The following is a 27,254-nucleotide window of genomic DNA, read 5'->3' on the forward strand; positions in this document are numbered from 1 at the left end:
CTGAGCTCAGGGGTATTGAACCAGTCACTGTAATGACTGATATACATAGTTACAGGATGTGGCACTGAGTTCAGGCGTATGGAGCCTGTCATTCTAATGACTGATATACATAGTTACATTGTATGGCACTGAGCTCAGAGGTATGGAACCTGTCACTGTAATGACTGATATACATAGTTTCAAGGTATGGCACTGAGTTCAAGGGTATGGACCTTGTCACTTGTAATAACTGATATACATAGTTGCAGCATATGGCACTGAGTTCAGACGTATGGAACCTGTCATTGTAATGACGGATATACATAGTTACAGGGTATGGAACCTGTCACTATAATGACTGATATACATAGTTACAGGATATGGCACTGAGCCCAGGTGTATGGAACCTGTCATTGTAATGACTAATATACATAGTTCCAGGGTATGGAACCTGTCATTGTAATGACTAATATACATAGTGACAGGGTACAGCACTTAGCTCAGGGGAATAGAACCTGTCACAGTAATGACTGACACATAGTTATAGGATACAGCACTGAGCTCAGGGGAATGGTACTGTTCATTGTAATGACTGATATACATAGTTACAGTATATGGCACTGAACCCAGGGGTATGGAACCTGGCACTGTAATGAGTGATATACATAGTTACAGGATGTGGCACTGAGCTAAGGGATATGGGGATTGTCACTTTAGTAACTGATATACATAGTTACAGGGTATGGAACCTGTCATTGTAATGACTGATATACATAGTTACAGGGTACAGCTCTGAGCTCAGGGGAATGGAACCTGTCATTCTAATTACTGATATACATAGTTACAGGGTACAGCACTGAGTTCAGAAGTATGGACTTGTCACTGTAATGACTGATATACATAGTTAAATGTTACAGCACTGAGCTCAGGGGTATGGAACGTGTCATTGTAATGGCTGATATACATAGTTACAGGATATGGCACTGAGCTAAGGGATATGGGATTTGTCACTGTAATGACTGATATACATAGTTACAGGATATGTGAGCTCAGGAGTATCGAACCTATCATTGTAATGACTAATATACATAGTTTCAGGGTATGGAACCCGTCATTGTAATGACTGATATACATAGTTATAGGTAACAGCACTGAGCTCAGGAGAATGGAACTTGTCACTGCAATGACTGCTATACATAGTTACAGGGTACGACAATGAGCTCAGGGGTATCGAACCTGTCACTGTAATGACTGATATACATTGTTACAGAATGTGGAATGGTGTTCAGGGGTATCGAAGCTATCACTGTAATGACTGATATACATAGTTACAGGATGTGGCACTGAGTTCAGATGTATGGAACCTGTAATTATAATGACTGATATACATAGTTACATTGTATGGCACTGAGCACAAGGGTATGGAACCTGTCATTGTAATGACTGATATACATAGTTACATTGTATGGCACTGCGCTCAGGGGTATGGAACCCGTCACTGTAATAACTGATATACATAAGTACAGGATGTGACACTGAGCTCAGGGGTATCAAACCTGACACTGCAATGACTGATATACATAGTTACAGGATGTGGCACTGAGCTAAGGGGAATGGAACCTGTCACTGTAATGACTGCTATACATAGTTGCAGGATGTGGCACTTAGTTCAGACGTATGGAACCTGTCATTTTAATGACTGTCATACATAGTTACATTGTATGGTACTGAGGTCAGGGGTATGGAACCTGTCACTGTAATGACTGATATACATAGTTACAGGATATGGCACTGAGCTCAGGGGTATCGAACCTGTCATTGTAATGACTGATATTCCTAATTACATTGTATGGCACTGAGTTCAAGGGTATGGACCTTGTCACTTGTAATGACTGATATACATAGTTACAGCATATGGCACTGAGTTCAGACATTTGGAACCTGTCATTGTAATGACTGATATACATAGTTACAGGGTATGGAACCTGTCACTATATTGACTGATATACATAGTTACAGGATATGGCACTGAGCCCAGGCATATGGAACCTGTCATTGTAATGACTAATATACATAGTTACAGGGTATGGAACCTGTCATTGTAATGACTAATATACATAGTTCCAGGGTATGGAACCTGTCATTGTAATGACTAATATACATAGTGACAAGTACAGCACTGAGCTCAGGGGAATGGAACCTGTCATTGTAATGACTGATATACATAGTTACAGGGTACAGCACTGAACTCAAAGGAATGGAACCTGTCATTGTAATGACTAATGTACATAGTTACAGGGTATGGAACCTGTCATTGTAATGACTAATATACATAGTTACAGCGTATGGAACCTGCCATTGTAATGACTAATATACATAGTTACAGGATATCAAACCTGTCACTGTAATGACTGATTTACATAGTTACAGGATACAGCACTGATCTCAGGGATATGGAACCTGTCACCGTCATGAATGATATACATAGTTACAGGATGTGTCACTGAGCTAAGGGATATGGGATTTGTCACTGTAATGACTGATATACATAGTTACAGGATGTGGCACTGAGTTCAGGGAAATGGAACCTGTCACTGTAATGACTGATATACATAGTTACAGAATATGGCACTGAGCCCAGGTGTATGGAACCTATCACTGTAATGACTGATATCCATAGTTACAGGATACAGCACTGAGTTCAGGGATATGGAACCTTTCACTGAAATGACTGATATAAATAGTTACAGGGTATGGAACATGTCATTGTAATGACTAATATACATAGTTACAGGGTATGGAACCTGTCATTGTAATGACTGATATACATAGTTACAAGATATGGCACTGAGCCCAGGGGTATGGAACCTGTCACTGTAATGTCTGATATGCATAGTTATAAGTCACAGCACTGAGCTCAGACGTATAGAACCTGTCTTTCTAATGAATGATATACATAGTTACATTGTATGGCACTGAGCTCACGGGAATGGAACCTGTCACTGTAATGACTGATATACATAGTTACAGGATACAGCACTGAGCTCAGGGAAATGGTAGCTGTCACTGTAATTACTGATATACATAGTTACAGGATATGGCACTGAGCCCAGGGTTATGGAACCTGTCACTGTAATAACTGATATACATAGCTACAGGGTGCAGCACTGAGCTCAGGCGTATGGAACCTGTTGCTGTAATGAGTGATATAAATAATTACAGGATGTGGCACTGAGCTAAGCGATATGGGAATTGTCACTGTAGTGACTGATATACGTAGTTACTGGCTATGGAACATGTCATTGTTATGACTTATATACATAGTTACAGCATATAGAACCTGTCATTGTAATGACTAATATACATAGTTACAGGGTATGGAACCTGTCATGGTAATGACTGATATACATAGTTACAGGGTACAGCACTGAGCTCAAGGGAATGGAACCTGTCATTGTAATGACTGATATACATAGTTACAGGGTAAAGCACTGAGTTAATGGATATGGACCTTGTCACTGTGATAACTGATATACATAGTTACAGGGTATGGAACCTGTCATTGTAATGACTAATATACATAGTTACAGGGTACGGCAATGAGCTCAGGGGTATGGAACCTGTCATTGTAATGACTAATATACATAGCCACAGGGTATGGAACCTGTCATTGTAATGACTGATATACATAGTTACAGGGTACAGCACAGAGTTTAGGGGTATGGCCCTTGTCACTGTAATGACTGATATACATAGTTACAGGGTATGGAACCTGTCATTGTAATGACTGATATGCGTAGTTACAGGATATGGCACTGAGCTAAGGGATATGGGATTTGTCACTGTTATGACTGATATACATAGTTACAGGATATAGCAATAAGTTCAGGAGTATCAAAAGTGTCATTGTAATGATTAATATACATAGTTTCAGGTTATGGAACCTGTCACTGTAATGCCTGACATACATAGTTACAGGGAACAGGTTTGAGCTCAGGGGAATGGAACCTGTCACTGTAATGACTGCTATACATTGTTACAGAGAACGGCAATGAGCTCAGTGGTATTGAACTTGTCACTGTAATGACTTATATACCTAATTACAGGATGTGGCATGGAGGTCAGGGGTATGGAACCTGTCATTGTAATGACTGATATACATAATTACAGGATGTGGCACTGAGCTAAGGGATATGGGATTGTTTACTGTAATGACTGATATACATAGTTACAAGGTATGGGAATGAGCTCAGGGGTATCGAACCTGTCACTGTAATGACTGATATACATAGTTACAGGATGTGGCACTGAGCTAAGGGGAACAGAACCTGTGCTGTAATGACTGATATACATAGTTACAGGATGTGGCACTGAGTTCAGAAGTATGGAACTTGTCATTGCAATGATTGATATTCATAGTTACATTGTATGGCACTGAGCTCAGGGGTACGGAACATGTCACTGTAATGACTGATATACGTAGTTACTAGGTATGGCACTGAGTTCAGGGGTATGGACATTGTCACTGTAATGACTGACATAAATAGTTACAGGATATGGCACTGAGTTCAGATGTATGGAACCTATCATTATAATGACTGATATACATAGTTACATTGTATGGCACTGAGCTCAGTGGTATGGAACCTGTCACTGTAATGACTGATATACATAGTTACAAGATGAGTCACTGAGCTCAGGAGTATTGAACCTGTCACGGCAATGACTAATATATGTAGTTACAGGATGTGGCACTGAGCTAAGGGTTATGCAACCTGTCACTGTAATGACTGATGTACATAGTTACAGGATGTGGCACTGAGTTCAGACGTATGGTACCTGTTATTGTAATGACTTTCATACATAGTTACATTGTATGGCACTGAGCTGAGGGGTATGGAACCTGTCGCTGTAATGACTGATATACATAGTTACAGGATATGGCACTGAGCCCAGGGGTATGAAACCTGTCTCTGTAATGACTGATAGACATAGTTACAGGATGTGGCACTGATTTCAGATGTATGGAACCTGTCATTGTAATGACTGATATACATAGTTACATTGTATGGCACTGAGGTCAGGGGTATGGAACCTGTCACTGTAGTGACTGATATACATAGTTACAAGGTATGGCACTGAGTTCAGGGGTATGGAACCTTTCAATGTAATGACTAATATACATATTTACAAGATATGACACTGAGTTCAGGGGTATGGACCTTGTCACTGTAATGACTGATATACATAGTTACAGCATATGGGACTTAGCTCAGGGGTATGGAACCTGTTGCTGTAATGACTGATATACATAGTTACAGGATATGGCACTGAGCTCAGGGGTATTGAATCTGTCACTGTAATGACTGATATACATAGTTACAGGATGTGGCACTGAGTTCAGACATATGGAACCTGTCATTGTAATGACTGATATACATAGTTACATTGTATGGCACTGAGCTTAGGGGTGTGGAACATGTCACTGTAATGATTGATATACATAGTTACAAGGTATGGCACTGAGTTCAGGCGTATGGACGTTGTCACTGTAATGACTGATATACATAGTTGCCGGGTTTGGAACCTGTCACTATAATGACTAATATACATAGTTACAGTATATGGCACTGAGCCCACGGGTATGGAGCCTGTCATTGTAATGACTAATATTCATATTTACCGGTTATGGGACCTGTCATTGTAATGACTAATATACATAGTTACCGGGTATGGAACCTGTCAATGTAATGGCTAATATACATAGTTACAGGGTATGATACCTGTCATTGTAATGACTAATATACATAGTGACAGGGTACAGCACTGAGCTCAGGGGAATGGAACCTCTCATTGTAATGACTAATATACATAGTTACAGGGTATGGAACCTGTCATTGTAATGACTAATATACATAGTTACACCGTATGGAACCTGTCATTGTAATGACTAATATACATAGTTACAGGGTATGGAACCTGTCACTGTAATGACTGATATACATAGTTACGGGATACAGAAATGAGCTCATGGGTATGGAACCTGTTGGTGTAATGAGTGATATACATAGTTACAGGATGTGGCACTGAGCTAAAGGATACGGGATTTGTCACTGTAATGACTGATATACATAGTTACAGGATATGGCACTGAGCTCAGGGGTATCGAACCTGTCACTGTAATGACTGATATATATATAGTTACAGGATGTGGCACTGAGTTCAGATGTATGGAACCTGTCATTGTAATGACTGATATACATAGTTACATTGTATGGCACAGAGCTCAGAGGTATGGATCCTGTCACTGTAATGACTGATGTGCATACTTGCAAGGTATGGCACTGAGTTCAGGGGTATGGACCTTGTCACTGTAATGACTGATAAACATAGTTACAGCATATGGCACTGATTCAGACATATGGAACCTGTCACTATAATGACTGATATACATAGTTACAGGTTCTGGCACTGAGCCCAGGGGTATGGAACCTGTCATTGTAATGACTAATATACATAGTTACAGGGTGTGGAACCTGTCATTTTAATGACTAATATACATAGTTACAGGGTATGGAACATGTCATTGTAATGACTAATATACATAGTTACAGGGTATGGAACCTGTCACTGTAATGACTGATATATATAGTTACAGGAAACAGTACTGAGCTCACGGGCATCAAACCTGTCAGTGTAATGAATGATATACATAGTTACAGGATGTGGCACTGAGCTAAGGGATATGGGATTTGTTGCTGTAATGACTGATATACATAGTTACAGGGTACAGCACTGAGCTCACGGGAATAGACCCTGTCATTGTAATGACTAATATACATAGTTACACGGCATGGAACCTGTCATTGTAATGACTAATATACATAGTTACAGGGTATGGAACATGTTATTGTAATGACTAATATACATAGTTACAGGTTATGGAACCTGTCACTGTAATGACTGATATATATAGTTACAGGATACAGTACTGAGCTCACAGGTATGAAACCTGTCACTGTAATGAGTGATATACATAGTTACAGGATGTGTCACTGAGCTAAGGGATATGGGATTTGTTGCTGTAATGACTGATATACATAATTACAAGGTATGACAATGAGCTCAGGGGTATCGAACCTGTCACTGTAATGACTGATATACATAGTTACATTGTATGGCACTGAGCTCAGGGGTATGGAACCTGTCGCTGTAATGACTGATATACATAGTTACAGGATATGGCACTTAGTTCAGGAGTATCGAACCTTTCACGGTAATGACTGATATGCATAGTTACAGGATGTGGACTGAGTTCAGACATATGGAACCTGTCATTGTAATGACTGATGTACATAGTTACATTGTATGGCACTGAGCTTAGAGGTATGGAACCTGTCACTGTAATGAGTAATATACATATTTACAAGATATGACACTGAGTTCAGGGGTATGGATCTTGTCACTTTAATGACTGATATACATAGTTACAGGGAATGGAACCTGTCACTATAATGACTGATATACATAGTTACAGGATCTGGCACTGAGCCCAGGGGTATGGAACCTGTCACTGTAATGACTGATATACATAGTTACAGGATGTGGCACTGAGCTCAGGGGAATGGAACCTGTTACTGTAATGACTGATATACATAGTTACATTGTATGGCACTGAGCTCAGGTGTATGGAACCTGTCACTGTAATGAGTAATATACATATTTACAAGATATGACACTGAGTTCAGGGATATGGACCTTGTCACTGTAATGACTGATATACATAGTTACAGTGTATGGCACTGAGCTCAGGGGTATGGAACCTATTGCTGTAATGACTGATATACATAGTTACAGGATATGGCACTGAGCTCAGGGGTATCAAACCTTTCACTGTAATGACTGATATACATAGTTACAGGATGTGGATTGAGTTCAGACATATGGAACCTGTCATTGTAATGACTGATATACATAGTTACATTGTATGGCACTGAGCTCAGGGGTATGGAACCTGTCACTGTAATGAGTAATATACATATTTACAAGATATGACACTGAGTTCAGGGGTATGGACCTTGTCACTGTAATGACTGATATACATAGTTACAGTGTATATGACTGAGCTCAGGGGTATGGAACCTGTTGCTGTAATGACTGATACACATAGTTACAAGATATGGCACTGAGCTCAGGGGTATCAAACCTGTCACTGTAATGACTGATATACATAGTTACAGGATGTGGCACTGAGCTCAGGGGAATGGAACCAGTTACTGTAATGACTGATATACATAGTTACATTGTATGGCACTGAGCTCAGGGGTATGGAACCTGTCACTGTAATGAGTAATATACATATTTACAAGATATGACACTGAGTTCAGGGGTATGGACCTTGTCACTGCAATGACTGATATACATAGTTACAGCGTATGGCACTGAGCTCAGGGGTATGGAACCTGTTGCTGTAATGACTGATATACATAGTTACAGGATATGGCACTGAGCTCAGGGGTATCAAACCTTTCACTGTAATGACTGATATACATAGTTACAGGATGTGGACTGAGTTCAGACATATGGAACCTGTCATTGTAATGACTGATATACATAGTTACATTGTATGGCACTGAGCTCATGGATATGGAACCTGTCACTGTAATGTCTTTTATACATAGTTACAAGGTATGGCACTGAGTTCAGGGGTATGGACCTTGTCACTGTAATGACTGATATACATAGTTACAGCATATGACACTGAGTTCAGACGTATGGAACCTGTCATTGTAATGACTGATATACATAGTTACATTGTATGGCACTGAGCTCATGGATATGGAACCTGTCACTGTAATGACTTTTGTACATAGGTACAAGGTATGGCACTGAGTTCAGGGGTATGGACCTTGTCACTGTAATGACTGATATACATAGTTACAGCATATGACACTGAGTTCAGACGTATGGAACCTGTCATTGTAATGTCTAATATACATAGTTACAGGGTATGGAACCTGTCGTTGCAATGATTAATATACATAGTTACAGAGTTTGGAACCTGTCTCTGTAATGACTGATTATACATAGATACAGGATACAGCACTGAACTCATGGGTATTAAACCTGTTTCTGTAATGAGTGATATACATAGTTACAGGATATGGCACTGAGCTCAGGGGAATGGAACCTGTCACTATAATGACTGATATGCATAGTTACTTTGTATGGCACTGAGCTCAGGGGTATGGAACCTGTCACTGTAATGACTAATATACCTTTTTACAAGGTATGGCACTGAGTTCAGGGGTATGGACCTTGTCACTGCAATGTCTGATATACATAGTTACAGCGTATTGCACTGAGTTCAGAAGTATGGAACCTGTCATTGTAATGACTGATATACATAGTTACAAGGTATGGCACTGAGCTCAGACGTATGGAACCTGTCATTGTAATGACTGATATACATAGTTGCAGGGTACAGCACTGAGCTCAGGGGTATGGAACCTGTCTCTGTAATGACTGATATACATAATTACAAGGTAATTACAGGATATGGCACTGAGTTCAGTAGTATAGAGCTCATGGGAATGGAACCTGTCACTGTAATGACTGATATACATAGTTACAGGGTATGGAACCTGTCTTTGCAATGACTGATATACATAGTTACAGGGTACAGCACTGAGCTGAGGGGTATGGAACCTGTCATTGTAATGACTAATATACATAATTACAAGGTATGGCACTGAACCCAGGGGTATCGAACCTGTCACCGTAATGACTGATATACATAGTTACAGGATGTGGCACTGATTTCAGATGTCACTGAGCTCAGGGGTATGGAACCTGTCATTGTAATGACGAATATACATCGTTTCAGGGTATGGAACCTGTCACTGTAATGACTGATATACATAGTTACAAGATACAGGGCTGAGCTCAGGGGAATGGAATCTGTCATTGTAATGACTGATATACATAGTTACAGGATATGGCACTGAGTCCAGGTGTATGGAACCTGTCATTATAATGACTAATATACATAGTTACAGGGTATGGAACCTGTCATTGTATTGACTAATATACATAATTACAGGTTATGGAACCTGTCATTGTAATACAGCACTGAGCTCAGGGGAATGGAACCTGTCATTGTAATGAGTGATATACATAGTTACAGGATATGGCACTGAGCACAGGGCTATGGAACCTGTCATTGTAATGAGTAATATACATAGTTACAAGGTATGGAACATGTGATTGTAATGACTTATATACATAGTTACAGGGTATGGAACCTGTCATTGTAATGACTAATATACATAGTTACAGGGTATGGAACCTGTCACTGTAAGGACTTATATACATAGTTACTGGATACAACACTGAGCTCAGGGATATGGAACCTGTCGCTGTAATGAGTGATGCACATAGTTACAGGATGTGGCACTCAGCTAAGGGATATGGGATTTGTCACTGTAATGACTGATATATATATTTACAGAATGTGGCACTGAGCTCATGGGAATGGAACCTGTCACTGTAATGACTGATATGCATAGTTACAGGATACAGCACTGAGCTCAGGGGTATCGAATCTGACACTGTAATGACTGATATACACAGTTACAGGATACAGCACTGAGCTCAGGGGTATGGAACCTGTCACTGTAATGAGTGGTATACATAGTTACAGGATGTGGCACTGAGTTAAGGGATATGGGATTTGTCAGTGTAATGACTAATATACATAGTTACAGGGTATTTTTACACTGTAACTCAGTAATTGTTAGTACAATGACTGATGTACATAGTTACAAGGCAGGACACTGTACTTGTAGACACAGAAATTGTCAGTAGACTGGCAGATTGGCAGACTTGCGGGGTGTGACACTTCCCTCAGGGATATAGGACTTGTCGCCGAAGTAATTTATGAGCATAGTTATAGGGCAGGACCCTGCAGTCAGTGACAATGGACTTTTCAGTACAGTGACCGATTGACAGACTTACAGGTTGGGTACAACACTTCACTTAGGACAAAAGATTGCCAATACAGTGACTGATAAGTTTTAGTTACATGATATGACATTGTGTACAGGAACATGTGATTTTAAAGATTTTAAAAGGGGATATTGGAGTATACTGTAAAAAAACAATGGAATAGAAAATAAAATTTAGGGAGATAAGTAGGAAAAGAGAGGAAGTGTACAAATACAATGAACAGTTTTTATTGTTGGAAATGTTTAGAGTCATGCAGCTCAACCTATAAGCATAAGAAATCTGGACAGAACCATAAATTATGGGGGACAAAGACTCAAAATCAGGGACAGATTTTAAATATTGCTCTTATTAACTTTGCTAGAATAACAGGCTTGTATTAGCATGCATTTTTGATGGACATGTTGTCTGAAACTCAAATGTATGTTGTTATTTTAATAATTTCACTCCTAAATGATTTGCTAGAAAACCACAAATGTTATGAGGAACAACCCAAAAATATGCAGCAGAAATCTGGACAGTTGAGAGAACTGGAAGAAAGAACTAAGAAAGTAGTAAAAGAAAGAAAGAAGGCTGGGAAAGATCTCAAGGTCTGAGAGACTTTAAAAACTGTTATAGAAACTTTGTTCAGAAACATACTTTTTATTTATAACTGTGGCAGAATGAAGTTCTAACAGGTTTTAAAAGCTGCTTTACCTTTTGACATTCTTCTTTGCAGGCTGACAGTATCCCCTGTTAATCCCTAGTGCAGTGCTTAGGGGTAAAGGTGTTTAACAAGCTTGTCCTTTTTCTGGTTTTGGAGCATAATCACAGCGTTCCATGAACAATAGCGGTTCAACATGTAGTCCTAACTAAATTAGTTCAGGGAAGACGTTGCAGAGACTTTGTGCCTCAAGGGAATTCACACGTCCAAATAAACAGTGTTTGTATTTGCTCTTCATAACAAGACATACTTAGATGAAGTTAATACACAAGTCAAGGAGCTCTGCTAAGCATGTCTTTAATTACCACTCAAGGCATAATCACAGGAATTTGCAGATTCAATGCATATAGTCTTTAGGCACATACATAACATGTACCGAATCTGACAAAAGAGATCTATGAGAATACCCAGGAATAGTATGAAGATTTAGGGTACGTGGCTATGGTCGCGAAAGAGAGAGATATGTGGAAGCATTACTTGACAAAAAGGGTTGTGGATGATTGGCACTGCATTATTAAAGTGGTAGTGACTAAATCTAGGAATGCTAGGGACAGGTAAATATGTGATCCTTATGCAAACCATGGTGGGAGATACAATTTCAAACTGTCAAATTTATAAACAATTCCTTACCCGACAATCAAAAGCAACCATAGCCCACATTCACCTTATTTCTATTCTCCTCTATGTCTTCCCTGTTCTTACAAACTTTAGAAAATCAGACCTAGCTAAGCTCAACTCCTGCTACAACAAAATCGTTAGATTCGCTTCAAACTCCCCATATAGATCTCATCATTGCTCATCCTTGAAGCAGCTTAACTGGCTGGAACGTCCCCAACTATTACACTACAATCAGCTCTCTCTGGAACGCCCCCATCTATTACACTACAATCAGCTCTCTCTGGAACGTCCCCATCTATTACACTACAATCAGCTCTCTCTGGAACGTCCCCATCTATTACACTACAATCAGCTCTCTCTGGAACGTCCCCATCTGTTACACTACAATCAGCTCTCTCTGGAACATCCCCATCTATTACACTACAATCAGCTGTCTCTGGAACGCCCCCATCTATTACACTACAATCAGCTCTCTCTGGAACGTCCCCATCTATTACACTACAATCAGCTCTCTCTGGAACGTCCCCATCTATTACACTACAATCAGCTCTCTCTGGAACGTCCCCATCTATTACACTACAATCAGCTCTCTCTGGAACGTCCCCATCTATTACACTACAATCAGCTCTCTCTGGAACGTCCCCATCTATTACACTACAATCAGCTCTCTCTGGAACGTCCCCATCTGTTACACTACAATCAGCTCTCTCTGGAACGTCCCCATCTATTACACTACAATCAGCTCTCTCTGGGACGTCCCCATCTATTACACTACAATCAGCTCTCTCTGGGACGTCCCCATCTATTACACTACAATCAGCTCTCTGGAACGTCCCCATCTATTACACTACAATCAGCTCTCTCTGGAACGTCCCCATCTATTACACTACAATCAGCTCTCTCTGGAATGTCCCCATCTATTACACTACAATCAGCTCTCTCTGGGACGTCCCCATCTATTACACTACAATCAGCTCTCTCTGGAACGTCCCCATCTGTTACACTACAATCAGCTCTCTCTGGAACGTCCCCATCTATTACACTACAATCAGCTCTCTCTGGAACGTCCCCATCTATTACACTACAATCAGATCTCTCTGGAACGTCCCCATCTATTACACTACAATCAGCTCTCTCTGGAACTTATCCATCTATTACACTACACTCAGCTCTCTCTGGAGCATCCCCATCTATTACACTACAATCAGCTTTCTCTGGCCCATAAAATTTTGTATCAATCTGAAAAAGAACCCACATTACAAACTCTACTTCTCCCCCACAGTACTAACAGGACTCTTTACTCCAATAACAAATTTATGCTCACTATAACTAAATCTAATAATACAGCCTCTTCTTGAACTATGTAACTAAAATCTGGAACAAACTACCCAGTCAGATTCCTACTATCACTTCCTTCACACAATTTAAAAAAAATCATTAAAAACCTATCTCTTTAATCACTGGCTGTGCTCCGGTACGACACTAGGTTAGGCACTCCGCCATTATTCTTACCACTCTAAGCTTTCCTGAAAATTCTTATACCTCTCAGTGTATTAATACGTCAGTGTCCTAGGATTGTATATAAACTTACAATATGAGATTTTGTTCTGGTTTACACTTTATCTTCTGCAGCTGCTGAAATACACGTCACTCCAGCAGTTATACTCATGTTCTCTTAGACCCAAACCTCTAGTAGTGATGTATAATCTCACTATTTGGACTACTAAGTGTTGTTATGTCTGTATTTGTTACTTAATCTACGACTAACTGCTTTTGACTGTTATTTTTTCTTTGCAAAACTTGTAGATTATATATAGTATTTGTTTTTGACTGTAATTTTTACTGTAATTACCTCTTTGCTAAATTTGTAACAATCTATTATACTATTTGTTTTTATGACTGTGGAGCTTTTCTCCTCAGGCCTCCACTGAAAATGGGCCTGTGTCCAGTGGACTATCCCAGTTAACAAATGTAAAGTAAAATAAAATAAAATAAATAAAATAAATAAATAAATAATAGGACTTATAGCTTGGCTAATACAAAACATACATACTGGGTGGGCCAACAATTCTTTATCTGCCATCAGAATCTACGTTTCAAAGTGCTAATGAAATTAAACTCAGTTGCTGGTAGAATAATTTGAAAAAAATCACAAGGCAGTTCGCATATATTAAAATAATGAAAATAATGCATGCAGCCGAAGGTTAAAAGAAAATACAAATCTGCAAAGGAGATGGGCAGGCCCTACGAGGTAAAAGCCAGTAGGTCATATCTTTCAACCTCTTAGCACACAAATTCTGGACACAGCGAAAAATAATGGGTGGGGGGTGGCAAAATCACATAGTTTGAAATATTGCTCTTTTAAACTTAGAAAAGTATTAGAAATGTTTTGTATTAGCATACATTTCCTGAAGGATATGAAGTCTGAAAATCAATTGTTTTTCATTATTTAGTGACTTTGAACCTCAGTGATTTGCTGGAAAATAAGACATTGTATGAGGAGCAGACCAAAAGTACAAGGAAAAATCTGAACATTGTATGAAATTATGGACAGTTGAGAAGTATGTAAAATCTAAATTAGATAGACAAAGTGCTTATTTCTGTCATCCCATTATGTAATGTAGGGTATATTATGCATTTGTCATTAATTCATGTACTAATTTCTCTTGCTAGCAATACTGAGCGAAAGCTACAACATCTCAGTATCTAAAACTTTTAAACTGATCCCTCCCTGCTGCATCACGTCATAGCTTTAGTTCATAAATATTAATTAGCATATCAGCAGGCATGGGGGACATATTTCAGAGAGGGACAATCAGGAAGTGTTTGCTTACAAAGAAGTAGCTGAAATTAGCAGTTTGTATATCAACAATACAGAGCTAGTCTGTTGCTCATACTTTATATTTATATCCCTTAGAATAGCCATTGTTTGACTTCCTAAACAGTGTGTCTTGTGGGATTAGAGTCTGAAGCCAGATATCATGAAGTTGGAGGTAAGAACTTTTATACTGATGAGAAAACTCCTTTTTTGAATGGATAGCCTTTATTTTTATAATTCCAAACAGCAAAAGACAGCAGGGATTGTGAGCATATGAACAAATGAGGCTTGTTTCATGAAACTGAAGGTAAAGAATTGTTACATGCAGAGAGTTGAGTTATGTGAAATGAATATCTGTAGTCTGTCTAATCCATAAATGTAAAAAGACAGCAAGTTCTTAAGAATTCTGTGGTTTGTTCTGTTTGGGAAAGATCCAGGATCATTGAAGCTTGTATACTGTGGTACTATTGTGTGTGGATGGAAACTTTGTTTTGAAGGAACAGTGCAAGGTAATGCAAAAAAATGTGAGTAGCAATGTTACATGACAGTCAAAGTGAGAGTTGAATCATGTACCCTTCTGATTTTATTGTTGGAAGGTGTTACATTATTGATGCAGATGTTTGTTGTTTCATATAATAATGTGACATGCCAAAGCAATGCAGAGCTTTCTCCTTTCATGTTAGGCTTAATAGTGTCTGTCATGCCTCTTATGTGTGTCTGTGTAACATTTATTTATTTATTTATTTAATATTTGTTAACTGGGAAAGTCTGACTTGGAACAAAGCCAATTTTCAGCGGAGGCCCGGGGAGAAATGCTCCAGACACGTCTTTGTAATGTAGGAGGAAACCAGAGCACCCAGAGGAAACCCACATGAACACAGGGAGAACATGCAGACTCCACACAGAAGGAACCCCAGCTGAGAATCGAACCAGAGAACCTCTTGCTGCACCACTGCCCCATTCCATTTTTGCTAAACCAGATTCAGATTAAAAAAAAAAAAAACTGAAGCATTAACTGCAAGTGTGATAAAATAACTGGACTAATTTACTTTTTATGACCTGGAAAGTACAATTGGATAGTGTATGTAAGTCTACTGGAGAAAAGCTCCAGATATAATTGTTTGGCAGCTATAAACATAATATATGTTAAACAGAGGCAGTAATTAGGTAATAAGCACTCATAATTCAGTGTTCACTAAAAAATGATGAATAATTTTAAAGACGCATTTAGGCATTGCATTTCTTTTCTAATTTTTTTTTAAAACAACACTTCTGCTGTAATATTTCTATTTCTGCCGGTGTTATTAATTTTCTATCATAATGTCTGCTTCTAAGATTCATGTGTCTGACTTTTTCATTTTTCACTTTATGGATGACTCCTTACCACAAAAAATGTGTGCATACCTAGGGTCAGGTGGTATAAAATGGTGATTCTATCATGGGGATAGGAGACCACCCATGAGTGTGGGGATGTCACAACACTGGAGAACATGTGCTGTGATTCTGCAATACAGCAGTGCAGGAAAATAAATATGTCAGTGTTTAATGAAAGTGGTTTTAAAGCCTCAAAAGAGGCTGAGTCTGTATTCTACTGCAAGTAGGGTTTATGTTTTCACCAAAAAAACTGTAAAGAAGTAGTTTTAAAGGAGTGCAAACTGACAGCAGACCTTATTATACTGGACAATTTATTCTGAGCAATAGCAACTCTGGTAGTAAGGAATATTCTGTTAACATTAGTATGTGGATGTACTCTGAGTCATTTATGTGTAAGACAAAAGTATTCCATAACACAACTAATAAAAGTACATTAGTTTTACAGTTCTATGCTAAAACCTGTAGTAAACAGAGTTCAAATTTAACCTTTTTACTATAGGATATGGAAAACTTTTTTACCCCTGCAATCTTCTCTGTAAAATCTTTTTGCATTATATCCAGCCTGAAAATATTTATAGCTACACACATCCAAAAGGATGCAATGTACTCTGACTGGACCTTTATATTGTTGCATACATGGATAATTACACCGAATGGTATCAAGGCAAAACCATGCAAGAATTGATTATATGAGCACATGATTTATGTGAGATTTGATCACAACTGTTATCTTACTTTCTGTTTAAATATGTTCATCATGATGTACTGGTTTTATTCTGGTGAAGTTCTTTTTACAATTTTGGTGAAAGAAAGCACTAAATAAATGGTATGTGGATCCCCTGAGACTTTAATCATGGTGTTTGGTTATGAATAACGAATGCATCTCTATTAGAGTTCACCCATAAAATGTAGGTTGTACGTTATAACCTAGCTTGTCACCTTCTGAGTGCCATTTCAGAATCCTTTAATCTGTCAAAATGAAGCCAGAGATAATCAAACACCTGTTATGTGTTTCCAGATACCTGAACACTTTGAAGATGTTACTGTTGAGTTTTCAAAAGAGGAGTGGAAGATGCTGAATGAACAGGAAAAAGAACTACACAGGGAGGTGATGGTACAGAACTATGAGCACATGGTATCTGTAGGTAAGAAAGGATATCACAAAGTTTACATGTATTTCAAGGGTACACTTGTATTAAAACTGTAGAAATGCTGTTATGCATAGTACAGGGATAAACTGCATGAGCTATTATGATGTAATATTTTTTTAATTCAGAAAGCTAAAATATTGTGACCTACCTTTGAATGTTTGCATTTATTTATGTAACATTTAGCTTTTAAACAGATAAGACCTGTCTTCAGAGCTGCCCTTTATCTGCAGTGACATAGGACCAGTTAACTAAAGAGATCAGTTATGTAATTTCCAATTACAGATTGTGGAAATCAGTCCCAGATAGGTGTGATATTGTTAAATCGCTGATGATTACTGTAAACAGAGAGCTGCTTGCTGATCATTGTTTCTAAAAGAGAGAACGTTCCAGAATATATGAATTGTATTTTCACGATTCAGTTTTTTTTTTTGTAATGCAACATTTGCTTTTTCCATATTTGTCCATCAGTTGCTGAAGTATGAATTCAGAGAAACAATAAAGCAGTCTTTCAGGTTAAACTTTCTGCTAAGATAGCTTTTGTGAATATCAGGACTGCAGTCTTATATTAGATGATCACTTTTATATGTTTTCCAGTAGAGGTGAGATGTTATGTTGGCCTTAGTTATATAGCTGGAGACTATTTGTTATCTATACAGCTAGGGTCTGATATATAGTATTCTGTTCTTGGTTGATGTTTGGTTGCTGTCTGACTTCCATCCTTGAGTCAGTCTGCAAATTCCAGAGCTGAAAGTGTTTGCTTGCTTCTTAATCCATGTACTAGTGATATGACAGCTCATAAGTTGTCCTACTAGCTGTTTTCTATTGCCAAGCACACAGTACCAGATACAGTAACAGTGTTTTACAACCTGAGGTAAGTGACTTGACAGGTACCCTCAGTCTTCCTTGTGAAGATCTTTCTGGAGCTTGGTCTATTACCAGTACATCATCTGTCAGCCATAGCTGTCCCTGAACATATAACACAATAATTATCCACTGTCTTTTATTGTTCATTCATCAACAAAATTTGGTTACCAGTAGCTTAGATGACTGTTGTCCTTCTACCAGTCATTCCTAAAGCTAAGTCATCAACAACATAGATGGTTACCTGGTGTCTTTCACCCCAAGTTCCTTCTCACACCTAGTTCACTAGCATTTCAAATGGTTACATGTTCTCAGTTAGCTTAACTTCCTTTTCAAACTACTTGTGTCACCAGAAGGACAGGTGGCTACCCACTCTCTGTCACACTAAAGTCCTTCTCAGACTTAGGACAATAGCACAGATGGTTACACTCCTTTTATTACCTTATGGGCCTTCTTAAAGCTGTCTCAACTACTCTGATCACTGTTGCCCTCTCTTTCACTATAAGCTGAGCTCAAAATGTTGGTCAACATTAACACAGGTGCCTACCACCCTGAGCTCATACCCAAACCTGGGTCACCGGCAGTTTTGATGGTTACCTTTCATCAGCCACACTGAGCTCATACCCTAATGTGGGTCACCAGAATCGCATGTGATTGCCTCTTTTTGCTACTGTAAGCTCATACCTATAGCTGGTTCACTAGCAGCATCAATGTAGAGCCAGTATCTTTGTCAGCTATGTAACCATTGCTCTGCACTGATGAACTGTTTGCAGATACTGAACTTAAAATATGTAGCCCCTCCCTATTCCTTATTGTTTGTGTCCGTTATTTCTGGCTGCCTTTCTGTAGAACACCTGTTACCCATAATGGAAGTCTCCATCTGAATTCAACTAGTGGCTGCTTTCTGTCAGGCTCCTCCCCATTAGAATGAGAGGTGTTTCTCAAGCGCCACTGCTCTACAGCTTATGTTGGTTATGGTTTGATCAGTATGTAAGGTGTGCAGCCAGGTAATATTCGTCAGTAATCTTCTGCACATTGTCAGTGGTAACCTCTCTTTTCTTTTTCCTAAGCTCACTCTGGCAACGATCAGTGTTACTACATACACTTTGTTTAACTACCTTTAGGCTTCTGGTTTTAGCACTCTTAGGGTGCTTGCTGTTTGCCATTCTGTTGTGTGATCCCTGTAATCCCTAAAACAGGACAATGTCCTGTCCCATGATGATTCCTATTTCTTTCAGATCCTTTTCTAGAGCATGCCCAGAGCCGATTACAGCATATGTATGAGCTTCTCACTATTCACCAGTAGATATTCCATCCCCTCAGTGGGCTGAATGCTGCCAGTGCTGGGCCACTGCAGTCAGCTTGGGGCAGAAAAGCATATTGCACTGTGTTAAACTCTGTCTCTACTCTTTTACTTTCATTCTCTTCAAATCACAGCTTTATCCTACAAATCTCCCTTAATATATCCTTGGAGCAGAATAGTAAACTGTCCAGCAGTGAATCTTTTAGTCTAGAACTCCTGGATTCCCTCTGACATATATTCCCTGAGCAGTACAACAGAGTTGCATTGTATCCCCCCCCCCCACAGCAGTCCCTTTCCTTTGCAGTGCTGAGCCTTTTTTTCCCTCAAATATGGCCATACTATGCTGATTTTCTCTGAAAGGGGAGTCTTGTCTATTTATATATTTTTGCGTGAAAAGCTTTTATTTCAGATTGGACAGTAAACAAGAATCCAAATAACATTGATGTGTGGCAGCCGGTATCGGCTGCACAGGTAAAAACTACACTCTCCAAAGACAAGAACACAGCATCCATGGGACCTGACAACATCCCAGGCTGTGTTCTACACAAACTACAGAATAAACTGGCACCCCACCTAAGCACCATGTTCAGTCATAGCCTCACCTCAGGCTTTGTGCCCACTGAGTGGCGCACAGTGACGGTTATCCCACTCCACAAAGGGGGAGCCACCACGGTCCCCGGGAACTACCACCCCATTAGCTTTCATGGAACGTATAAACAAAGACATTGGTAATCTCCAAACTCTGAACCCCACCCAGTTCGGGTTTGTAAAACACAGATCATGTCTCCTAAACCTGATAAACTTCTTTGAAGCAGTCACCAAAGCTGTAGACATGGGTAAGGTGGTTCACATAGCCTATCAAGATCGCACCAAGGCTTTTGACACCATCCCCCACTCTGGAATTATAGATAAACTCACTAAACTAGGTATAAATCCCTATGTCACAAGATGGGTTGCCAGCTGGCTCACTGACAGAACCCACACTGTGAAAGTAGCAGACTCCAAATCTGACTTCAGACCAGTGACAAGTGGAGTACCACAGGGTTCAGTCCTGGGTCCTCCCTTGTTTGCTAACACAGAAGGTCTTTGGCTAACAAAGTTTGCAGATGACTGCAAACTAGGAGCCATAATCGAAACTTGTAACGATGTGGACATCCTACAGAAGCTCACTGAGATAGATGCCTGGCATGAAAGCTATGGCCTCAGGCTCAATGCCAAAAAGTGCATTATCAACTATATAACCCTACAATCCTCCAAATGTCTCTTCAAAAAAACCTCAAACAGTATCTCAAAAATGAATTGGCTATGCCCATGTACCAACCCTGATTAAGTTTATAAACTAAAAACATATTCTGCAATTATCATAACTTGTAACTACATCACCAAGCTCTGCTTCAAATCTGATGTCTCTTACTTTTAATTGTCTTTCCATGAGAATTGTGAGTCCCTACTAGGGAATACTACTAACCCATTGTATATAATCACTTTGTTTTTATAATTGTTTGCTAACTTCTGTGTAATCTATGTAAGTTTGTCTATGTGGAGCTTTTCTCCTCTGCCTCCGCTGAAAATGGACATGTATCCAGTCAGACTATCCCGGTAAACAAATGTAAAATAAGTAAATAAAATAAATCATCCCCTTTGTTAAAAACTCTGTACCCATCTGCTGCTACATAGATGGTAGTCTACTTAACACCGAAAGTGTGATAAGAGACCTTGGGCCACAGGTGGACAGTCTCTCCTTTGATAATCACATTGCCACAGTAATCAGGAAATCCTTCTATGTGGCACACCTCATCACAAAAGGTTTCTCTTCCAGGAAAAAAGAGGTCATTGTTCCCCTCTACTCATCACTCATTAGAACCATTATAGAGTACAATGCCTCTTTTGGCATGTACCTCACAAGACATCTACAATAACAACAGAAAAGGCTGCAGAAATATCTCACAAAGAGAATTACTGGCCTCAAACAGATGCCCTATGCAGACAGTCTCAAAAAACTCCATCTTTACTCCGTTGCATATCGCCTACTCAGAGGCGATCTCTGCTTAACATACAAAGCTATGTCAAACCCAGAGCTGTTGGACATGCTCCACTTAAAGAAATCCCAATCCCTGCGACCTACACGCTGTAGGGACCTAAACCTTGTCACCACAATAAACAGGACATGCTGGAGCTTCCCATGCTGTGGAACAAACTACCTATCTATATCAAACAAAGCTCCTCATTAGCACTCTTCAATAAAAATCTTGATGATTGGATGGGAAATAGGAAATTCACCCCAGGATCACCTCTGTGGCTCTGCTTGACAGGGGCACAGGAAAATAATTTTCTTGGGTGGTGAAAACCAGGCTACCTTTTTAACTAGGCTTATATAGGCCCTGGGGCCAATAGCCTAGTACCTAAGTCATAGACTAATTGCTTATTATATCGAGTAGTCACCTATGTGGTAGTGTGATTTTCATTTTTCTTGACCAGTAAATAAACTGATTGCTACACTGAGGTGTTATTGCAGTGTCAATCACATTGAATTAGTAACCAGTTCACTGGCTTTACAATTAAAATAAATGTATGCTTGTGTGCACTGTTGCTAACTGTAGTATTGGGACTTCTTAACAGAAGTTTGTATTTATGTAGCAGCCAGGAACTTTCACAGTAATATTTGAGCTCCTTGTTGTGGATTCTATTGACCCCTCTTGGAGTCTGTACCCACCACCAGCACTTCATTACTGTATGCCATTTCATCAAATTACCTTGGCCATGATTCTCAGTTGACAAAAGAAGTGAATTGAAATAAATAATCCGTCTAAGCCATTGGGTTTAGGGAATTAACATAGAATAGGTACAGCATGATTAATACCGCTAATGCATTTTCAGATATAGTTGTTAAACTGACAAAGGGTTCAGTATTGGAACTCCATTACATTTTCTGGGTTTATGCAGATCTGAATGAACCATTTTGAAGAAATATAACTGAAAGATAAACGTGATGCTGACTGGGTCACTGTTCTGCTTTTGCATATTAAAATACAACCTTTCATATTAGATTTGTACCAGTCGTCAGTTTCGAATAATTACTATGCCCCAGCTGGTGGGCCCTACACTAGCTGGTGGGCCCTGTCTTACTTCTTATTCCTTAAATACCCTTATCAGTCGCTATCCACCAACAATGCAGCCTCACACACAAACTACTATAAAAAGATTTCTATCCCAACTGCCTGAATGTGTCCAAAAGCACACAGTGACTAACATGAGCATGATATGGACTACAAAATGAGGTATTAATTGGCACACTGACATGATCCCTTGCAAAGTTATTTACCAAAATATGAAAAAAATTCATAATTTCCATATCCTACTTCCAAACAAACTTTGATTTCTGCATATGTGTCCAACATACAGGCACAATTCTTTTACCATGTTGGAACCAGCAATAGTCTTCAAATGATGTTTTACTTGGCACATTCAGATGCTCCCTTGCAAACTTATTTACCCAAATATGAAAAAAAAATCATAATTTCCATACAGGCACAATTCTTTTACCATGTCGGAACCAGCAATAGTCTTCAAATGATGTATTACTTGGCACATTCAGATGCTCCCTTGCAAACTTATTTACCCAAATATGAAAAAAAAATCATAATTTCCATACAGGCACAATTCTTTTACCATGTCGGAACCAGCAATAGTCTTCAAATGATGTATTACTTGGCACATTCAGATGCTCCCTTGCAAACTTATTTACCCAAATATGAACCTATCCATTCAAGGTACCTTGAAGGAATGCAGAAGAAAGCTACCAGATAAGTGCTGTAGAATGGAAGTGAAGGGATATGGTCAAAGACTATAGGAACTACAGATCTTCTTATATGAAACACAAGGAGGCAGGGCTGGAAGACTTGATACTAGTGCACAGAATCATGGAAAGTGAAAAGTTCTCTGACAGAATCGAACTCCCCTACAGCAGCTTACAGAGACTAAATAAATACTGTAGATAGAGCAAGCTATATGAAAGAACTAATCCAACAAAATCATTCAGTGTGTACAGCAAAGTCTCAAACAATCTTAACAGTATCCCCAGAAAAGCAAGCCATCAAAAAAGTCTATTTGGAATAATTGACCAAGAGAATTTACAAATTGACAAACTGAAAGAGTCTCTAACTTGGTATTATGACCAATAAAGGCACTTAATGCCAAACACCAAACATTATTACAACCAACAAATGCCCAAAATGAAAAAAATATATACAATTTCTATTATGTTAACTAAATATAAAGTAGACAATGAAGGCCATGTATAAAAGCATTTCAAGATCCTATAACACCATATCACCAGTAATCAAATTATTAATTAATGACCAATCTGCGGAAGTATTATTATAAGCAAGCCAAAAGTTATTACAACAGACCACTACAATGACCGCCTTTACTACATAAAAGGTACTCATCTCAAAAAATGAGCACATCTACTATGCAATGAAGTTCCCCTCCCTTTCTGACCTGCTTATATATATATATATATATATATATATATATATATATATATATATCAAGAAAAAAAGGATAGAAGTATTTTTTTTGTTCAAAAACTTCTTTGGGGCACGTACCAATCCAGCCAGTCAGCCTAGACTGTTGGCCTTGGTTGTGGAAGAAAATGGTGTACTGCTGGGTCACCCATCCACCCAGTGAATAAAGAAAAATAGCATGCATTTACTTATTTTACTTCAGCAACAAACTATACATACATTTCAGGAGGACCCTAACTAGCCATACAAAGCACTGCAACTACAAGTAAACCACCAACAGGTTATTACAGAACAAGCAACAGATCACAGCAAGTTTGAAAACACTCCTATTCTACAAGATTCCCTAGAGGTCTATTATGGGCATAATAATGAAAAGAAACACTAATAATGTCCTGGTTATACTGCATGCTCCCAACTGCCTCACTTATCACTTATTACAAAACAGCATTAAAGATTCGATGAAATTGATAGCATTAAAGATTCATAATACAAAACCAATGATACTAATGCATACATCTCAGTTTCTTAGTGTGATTAATCTGGACACATTCTGCTGTTATCAACTTACAAATTTGATAAGACTAACAGGTTTTACATTAGCATACATTTTCTGAAGGGCCTGAAGTCTGGCCTGAAGCAAAAAATTAAGAAGATTTTTACCACTCACCAATCAGTTGTATCCACGTCCCTTGCACAAAATACACCTCAATATATGGCACTTTATTTTCTTCAAGATGATAACCACAGAATATGGAAATTCAGCTACATAGGAAAATAAAAGAAGAAAACAATAGGTTCTGACGGCCCTCCACAAATTATTACCATAAACACAACAAGAAAATCCTGGTACTCACTATTAACACCAACGCTCCTACTACCCACCAGGCAAAAAAAAAAAAAACATGCCAACAATTGAAAACCTCAATGTCTAACAGCCTTGAAAACTTATAAAATAACAGTGAACAGGTGGCAAAATGACTGTCTTGAAACCTTAACAGTCGCTATCCACCAACAATGCAGCCTCACACACAAACTACTATAAAAAGATTTCTATCCCAACTGCCTGAATGTGTCCAAAAGCACACAGTGACTAACATGAGCATGATATGGACTACAAAATGAGGTATTAATTGGCACACTGACATGATCCCTTGCAAAGTTATTTACCAAAATATGAAAAAAATTCATAATTTCCATATCCTACTTCCAAACAAACTTTGATTTCTGCATATGTGTCCAACATACAGGCACAATTCTTTTACCATGTCGGAACCAGCAATAGTCTTCAAATGATGTTTTACTTGGCACATTCAGATGCTCCCTTGCAAACTTATTTACCAAAATATGAAAAAAAAATCATAATTTCCATACAGGCACAATTCTTTTACCATGTCGGAACCAGCAATAGTCTTCAAATGATGTATTACTTGGCACATTCAGATGCTCCCTTGCAAACTTATTTACCCAAATATGAAAAAAAATCATAATTTCCATTACCTAAGTCCGAAACAAACTTTGATATCTGCACATGTGTCAAACATACAGGCATAATGTCAGACCTGGCCCCATCCCCATGCTGTGTTATACCACCCCTTCTCTCCTTTCATCCTTCTCTGCCACTACTGTATGGAGACGGTCAGACCTGGCCCCATCCCCATGCTATGTTATACCACCCCTTCTCTCCTTTCCTCCTTATCTCTGCCACTACTGTATGGAGACTATGTCAGACCTGGCCCCATCACCATGCTGTGTTATACCACTATGTCAGACCTGGTAAAATGTATTTTCAATGTGTTGGGCCAGATCTAACATCTGTTGACTACAGAAGTAATGCAAACCAGGGCTAGTAATATCCTACTATAACAGAGTATGGCCTTCCAACCCTTTAGGCTGTGCTACCCCTGTAGGGAATGTTCATCGATATTCAGCTGTGTGTATTTTGGTACATGCCTCTATGAAGACGACAGGATGTGGGCGCAGGTTTGAAGGTGAAAGTGGATGTGGGGATATATGGCTGTTCGGCAGGCTTGTGATTAGAAATGTTGAAGAATTCTGGTTAGGGATTCTGTACTAGCTATAAAATAAGAGATAAACTGTACTGCAGTTTTGAGTGGGGAGTTACCAGGAGAGGGGTTTGGGTTGAATTTTTGGCTAGGGTATAAGATTTCTTTAATAGATGTCCACAGTTTTTTAAGGCTGTGTTTAGTATTATTTAGAAAATTATTATAGTATAGTTTTTTGTCTTCATTAATTTGCTTTTTAGTATGATTGTGAAGCATTCTGAAGTTTTCAAGGTATTGTGATGTTTTGTATTTTTCTGCCATTCTTTCCTTGTTTTTTCTCTATCCTGCGTCAGTGTTCTACTCTTTTTGGAGTGCCAGTTGCATTATTTGATTTCATTCTCTTCCTTCTAGAAGGTGCAAGGCTGTTTAGGAGATTGAGGAAAGTTATACTAAATTTATTTACAGCATCATATAAGGGGAGGATTTTTAGAAAGTTCCACTTAATAAATGATAGTGTAAAGGAACATTTCTGGGTTAAACTGTAAAGTTAGTTTGTTGTTTTATAAATGGATATGTGAGATGTCTGGTCATACAGATTGGGAGATGATCACTGAAACAGTCCCATGGCGGAGTATTTGCTAGAGTTTGATACCAGGATCCAGTCTGATAGGGAATTTGATGTCTTGTTATAATTAGTTGTCTGAAACCATATAAGTTCATGCTAGATGTAGGGGAGTTGGAGTTTCTGTCCAACCAACTGACATTCACATCACCTAGTAGTATTTTTTTCTTGTGGAAACTTTATGGATATCAAGTGTAGGATATCTTCCAGTATATCTGTATTGTCACCAGGAGGGATATAAAAGACAGTAATACATATTTGTTAATAACTGTTTATTTTGAGGAAACCTATG

The 27,254-nt window shown here is 38.8% G+C and overlaps 1 protein-coding gene across 1 annotated transcript in view; it reads left to right on the plus strand.

The window, feature by feature from the left end:
* The first annotated feature begins 15,154 nt into the window (after positions 1–15,154).
* The window catches only part of LOC122797931 (zinc finger protein 181-like), a 161,695-nt gene continuing 149,595 nt past the window's right edge, over positions 15,155–27,254 (plus strand). The window contains exons 1-2 of the mRNA XM_044066449.1: positions 15,155–15,297; positions 17,515–17,641. Coding sequence (XP_043922384.1) covers positions 15,286–15,297; positions 17,515–17,641 — 139 coding nt within the window. The 5' untranslated portion in view covers positions 15,155–15,285. The remainder of the gene's footprint in view (positions 15,298–17,514; positions 17,642–27,254) is intronic.

The sequence above is a fragment of the Protopterus annectens genome, chromosome 3.part1 (genome assembly GCF_019279795.1).
Source record: "Protopterus annectens isolate FY-2018-M chromosome 3.part1, PAN1.0, whole genome shotgun sequence".
NCBI classification, from domain to species: Eukaryota; Metazoa; Chordata; order Ceratodontiformes; family Protopteridae; genus Protopterus; species Protopterus annectens.